The sequence below is a fragment of the Lipotes vexillifer genome, unplaced genomic scaffold (genome assembly GCF_000442215.2).
Source record: "Lipotes vexillifer unplaced genomic scaffold, Lipotes_vexillifer_v1.1 scaffold749, whole genome shotgun sequence".
In the NCBI taxonomy this organism is placed as follows: Eukaryota; Metazoa; Chordata; class Mammalia; order Artiodactyla; family Lipotidae; genus Lipotes; species Lipotes vexillifer.
In genome coordinates this window covers 2,158,197-2,164,306 of record NW_006782834.1, presented here as the reverse complement: position 1 = coordinate 2,164,306, position 6,110 = coordinate 2,158,197, and the positions used below count along the sequence as shown (strand labels likewise).

At 37.3% G+C, this 6,110-nt stretch overlaps 1 protein-coding gene across 1 annotated transcript in view; it reads right to left on the bottom strand.

Annotated features, from left to right (window-relative positions):
- Positions 1-1,473: 1,473 nt before the first annotated feature.
- CCDC158 (coiled-coil domain containing 158) overlaps positions 1,474-6,110 on the bottom strand; it is an 84,307-nt gene continuing 79,670 nt past the window's right edge. Inside the window, exons 22-23 of the mRNA XM_007455419.1 lie at positions 3,821-3,928; positions 1,474-1,550 (exon numbers count right to left, since the gene is read on the bottom strand). Coding sequence (XP_007455481.1) covers positions 1,474-1,550; positions 3,821-3,928 — 185 coding nt within the window. The remainder of the gene's footprint in view (positions 1,551-3,820; positions 3,929-6,110) is intronic.

Sequence of the window (6,110 nt, the reverse complement as noted above, 5' to 3'; positions counted from 1 at the left end):
GAACCCGTGTCCCCTGCATCGGCAGGCGGACTCTCAACCACTGCACCACCAGGGAAACCCTATCCTGTTGTCTTTGGCACAATGTAAACATTTTTGTATCTGTTCTTCTGCTCTCCTTTTATTTGGTTCACATCCTGTAGTGTCATAAATATATTTGGTCTTTGTTCCTGGCACAGAGCTCCTCAAACCCTAGGAATTTCCTGAGAGATAGGAGTATCTTGTTATTCATAATGAGGCCCTTTAGATCACGCCTGAGCTTCTGCTAGTGAGGTGACTTAGATGGGGCCCCTACATAGCCTCAGGCCAGGGCTGGTCACCCGAAAGACCAAGTGATCGGAGGCTTGCAACTTCCAGTGCCACACTGTGATCTCCAGGATGGGGAGCGGGGCTGGAGAAGACGTATAACGACTGAAATGGTGAGATCTAATGCGCTTCTGGGTTGGCGAACACAAGGTGCCGGGAGCCCCGAGAGGGCATGGAAGCTCCACACCTCCACCCCATACCTTGCTCTGTGCATCTCTTCCATTTGGCTGTTCCTGAGTTATAGCCTTTATAATAAACTGTAATAGTAAGTAAAGCACTTTCCTGAATTCCATGATCAGTTCTAGAAAATTATTGAAACTTTAGAGGAGGATGTGGGAACCCCCAATTTACAGCCAGTCAGTCAAAAAGTATAGGTGGCCCGGGACTTGTGACTGGTGTCTGAAGTAGGGGCAGTCTTGTGGGACTGAGCCCTTAAATCTGTAGAATCTGACACTAACCCCAGGTAGTGTCAGAATGGACCTGACTCATAGACACCCAGTTGGTATCCACAGAGAACTGGTTATTGGCGTTGGAAAACACTCCACATACAAACCCCACTAATTTATTAAACTCTTAATTAAGGCAGACTGAATCCATTCAATCTGCAGAAGTTACCCACTGGCTGAAGAATAACAAACTTTTTCTCTCTTGCTTCCTAGTTATTAATATGTAAAAAGAAACTTTTCTAAAAGTTTTGATTACGGGCCACAATGTTTAGTTATGCGATTACATTCACTGATATTGACAGAACAAACAGGGAGTTCAGGGTCACAGAAGGAATCCTGGTCAGTACCTTGGAGTTTGTCCTCCCATTCTGGGCATTATACCCCATCTTTCAATTTCATGTGAAAGAAGCATTTTAAGCTGAAAAAAACAGAAGACTATTGCCTCAGCACCACTAAAGATAACCAAAAAAACCACGTGATTATTCCAACACACTGGTATTAGCACAAAATAACACCTATTAGGTACTTTTGGATCTAGCTAGTACTGCTTTTAAGTTTTACTGAGAGAGCACTCAAGACTAGTTTATTTCAAAATAGAGTTTACAGGACAGGGTATCTTTATTAAATTTTCACATAAAAAGAAAAAGTACACAGGGCACTAATTATAAGTAACACCACAATTAATTGGGCATCATCTCTCTGTAAAGAATAGGCAAGCAATGTATCATTTTAGTAACATTTTTTCCTGGTCTTTCACTTTCTGTATCCTCTTTTCTTGATTTCTGATCATTGTAGACATTGCTGAAAATGTTGATAAAGCAAAGTTAGAAAAGCAACATTACTCAGGCTTTAAATTCTATTAAGCGCTTCTTAAAAGGTCAGCTTGCTACCACAGAATAGATACATCCTGAGCTCAGTAAGTTCTCAAAAATTGCAAAGTAGCATATTTTTTAAAAGACTGAAATTATGAAACAGAGCTAAGGGTAAATCTTTGCTCTTTCAGTTGCTTTAAATGAACATGATAGAGAATTCCCTGGTGGTCCAGTGGTTAGGACTCTGCTCTTTCACTGCTGAGGGTATGGGTTCAATCCCTGGTCAGGGAACTAAGATCTCATAAGCTGTGCAGCACAGCCAATAAATAAATGAACATGATAATTATTGTTATAGAAGTAATACATACTAATTGTAAATAATTTGAACACCTCAGAAGGGTACAAAGAGGGGTAAAGGTCATTGTTTGTTTTTGTTCCCTCAATCTGTTGAACCTCCCCATCCCAGGTCATCACAGTAAACCTGTCAGTGAGAATATTTACACATACACACACACACACACACACACACACACACACAGTTTTCTTCTTTACACAAATGGAAATATGTGGTATAAATTGTTCTGTAGCTTGCTTTTATTCACTTAACAAAACGTCAACATCTTTCCAGTTCAGCTCATGATTTGTTATGACTGCACAGTATTCCACTGTGTGGATGCACCATGTTAGTAAATAAATTTTTAAAAGTTGTTTCTTATTTTTGTTTATGAACATGCTATAGGAAATACTTCAGACTTTTGTATGTACAATTTTTCCTTGCAGAATAAATTGCTAGAAGTAGAGTTTCTGGGTAAAAGAATACATGCACTTTAAATTTTGATAAATGTTCCCCAGATTCTCTCCAAAATATCTATTGCAGAATTTCCAAGACAGACTCCACCCAGACAATGCATCCAATAAAAAGTATTTGTCTAAAAAAACCTTTTAAAAGTTTTTTAAACAAATACATGTTTTCCATTTGGATTATTATATGGTAGGATGACTCAGGTAAAGTCCGAAATATAAGTCAAAGTGTGAATAAAAATGGGGCCAATAAGATAATGCATCTTCCTTAAAAAAGTTATGATAAACTTGAAATCAAACATTTTCCTTTATGTTTATATATGCAGGTATCTGGAGTTATCATAAAGAATTTGTTAATTTTCTTTAGTAACAATTTGGTATAGCTTTAGTACATTAAAAAATGTGCATTTTGGAGTCAGAAATTGCAGAGATCAAGTCCCAGCTCTACTACTCATTGTGTGACTTAAAACTTATTGACTGATTGTGATCTTCAGCTTCCTCATCACCAAATGACATAATATTAGCACCCACCTCCCAGTGTTGTGAAGCTAATTAGTAAGACACTGAGTACAGGGCCTGGCACATAGCTGATAAGTGCTCCGTAAATGCTAATAACAACTACTATTATTAATAAGGTTAAATTTATTTTAAAAGGATTTATTCTTACAAAATTATTTGTTATCCTCTATCTAGCAACTTATATTCTCTAGAGATGGAAGATGAAATGAGAATAACATGTATCCTCCAAAATTAATTTCTTTCTGACAAAGGCTCCTGGATTCATGTCAGGAAATCATAAAACATGACAGCCTCCCAAATCCATGGGAACATCCACTTAGAATTTATGCCCCCAAAGTTGTCTATCATCTGCAGAGTACAACAGTTTCTCATTCAGATAGCTTCAGTATATATTTTTTAAATTAAAAATTTTTTTTCATTATTTATTTATTTTTGCTTCAGTATATTTATATGCAGTTTATCTTTTTATTGAGTGATTCATGGGGTGGCACAGTCTCCTATACCCATGCTAATTTAAATCCTCTATAAGGCTAAATACTGTTGTTTTGTTTTCTGGCTATTACCTTGGCTACTGCCATACAAATCTTGGCTACTGCCATACAAATTCTCATCTACAGACCTAACAGGGACAAGAGAGACAGTGTATGGGAAAGTCTCATGTGAAATCAGCCACTCAAAACATGTGTTCTATTGAGGGCTAGTCAGCCACATTATCATCCCTATTAGATGAAAGAGGAGAGCAGGGCTAAAGTGACCTGCCCAAGGTCACACTATTAATCCAGGCATTAGGCATGGATAAGACACTCATATTTTGACTAAGGTTTCTGAATTTCTTGTTCAAGATCCTTTTCAGTGGGACTACAGATAAGAGGCTTAACCTGAAGGGAAGGTGAGTATTCTTTTGAACAAGGAAGATCTCTCCAAAAATGTACACTGTACCTTCATTCTTCATCTGTAAATCTTCTACCAGAGTCTGCAAGCTTTCCAGTCTGTTCTGAAGCTTCCTGCATGTTTTTCCAGTTGTTTCTATTGGCTGAGACTGTGAAGCTATTAGAAAATTGCTTAGATGTGGTATTAAAAACCTATTCAGTATTTCATTTTAGAAATCTTTCTCTTACAGGTTAAACAATCTTTCCTTGAAAATAATGAAAAATTTAAAACACTATTTGAAAATAAAGAAATGTTTTTTCTAATACTGCAATACTAGCTTATCTGATTTTGTTTCAAACCAATCTGATTTACTATATTTTAACTAGGTAGCATTAAATGTGATGAGTGAGAAGAACACTTCAAGTTTAATGATACATTCTGCATTATAAATGACATCTTTTCATACCAAACCCGAGTAGTTCCAGTAACTTAGAGTTTGGAAGCACAAGATTTAATACTGATGCCGGCAACAGTTTTGAGTGTGTGTGAGGCCAAGTGCCCATTTCAGTTCTTGACACCTGAATGAGGATAGTATTAAATGATGGGAGAGGGGAGTACAGATGCTGACATGGCCTCAGAGAACCTAGAATGAATGTGGCAGTAGCAACTGAGGAGAGGCTAGAAGCATTTGAGCTATTCTCTAATAAGTATGCTAAGTTTTGTCAACCTCTAAAAAATACTGGTTGTCAATCACAAGATTTTAATTTTGTGCTTAGCCTCTGACTTGCTGTATAACTTTGAAAATATTTTTGATGGCTCATTTTCCTACCAAAAGACTCTTTCACTTAAAGATATTAATTTTTTTTTTTTTTTTTTTTGCGGTACGCAGGCCTCTCACTGCTGTGGCCTCTCCCGTTGCGGAGCACAGGCCCCGGACGTGCAGGCTCAGTGGGCACGGCTCACGGGCCCAGCCGCTCCGCGGCATATGGGATCCTCCCGGACCGGGGCACGAACCCGTGTCCCCTGCATCGGCAGGCGGACTCTCAACCACTGCGCCACCAGGGAAGCCCCAAAGATATTAAATTTTAAAGGCAATCACCTAGGAGTTATTTTGGTTCAAGAGAATAAAAAATAATTTCTCACTGAGAAATTTTTAACGTAACACAAAACATATGAAGTTTGATGAGTATCTGACAACAGGGTAAAAAAAGAAAATGCCACGCTATTATGTAACCACAAATTAATAATGGGGTGACCAACAGCACTGTTCTACTCTTGCAATAATCACTGCTCTAATAATGAAGTAATTTGCTACTCTAAATTTTTTAAAATATTAAAGAATAACTTAGAAGCATAAGAGATGAAGGAGGACACAAATGCAGAAAAAGACGGTAAAACAGAAAATGTACTAAAATCTGTGATTAGGTCCTGATTTCTTTTTTTTTAGGATCTAAAAATATGTTAGGCATAGAATTTCAAAAGACCAGGAACTGACTTAATGATGCAACAACTTGCCTAACTTATCCCTTATCAAAGAGAATGATACCATAGAGCACTGGGGCCGTTTGAATCACTGTCATATATGATGAAAAACATTTCAATTTCAATTCAACATATACATATTTAATGTCCACTTATTTATCAGGCTCCTATTCTAAATCAAATCATTTCCCCATGTGTCTTAGTGAATAACAAATGAACTTAAAATTTTAAAAATGAGAACATTTTGGTAAGTTTGTATGATAGACACTTGCACTTACAAAGGCAGAGACTGAAGAGAATGTAAATAATTTTAGAGAATGTAAATAAGAAAGAAAAGTCAGACACATCAGAAACAAGAACTAGAATCCTGCAGCCTGTGGAACGAAAACCACATTTGTGGAAAGACAGACAAAATGAAAAGGCAGAGGACTACGTACCAGATGAAGGAACAAGGTAAAACAACTAAATGAGGTGGAGATAGGCAATCTTTCAGAAAAAGAATTCAGAATAATGATAGAGAAGATGATCCAGGACGTCGGAAAAAGAACGGAGACAAAGATCAAGAAGATGCAAGAAAATGTTTAACAAAGACCTAGAAGCATTGAAGAACAAACAAACAGAGATGAACAATGAAATAACTGAAATGAAAAATACACAAGAAGGAATCAATAGCAGAATAACTGAGGCAGAAGAACGGATAAGTGACCTGGAAAACAGAATGGTGGAATTCACTGCCATGGAACAGAATAAAGAAAAAAGAATGAAAAGAAATGAAGACAGCCAAAGAGACCTCTGGGACAACATTAAACACACCAAAATTTGCATTATAGGGGTCGTGGAAGGAGGAGAGAGAGAGAAAGGACCCGAGAAAATATCT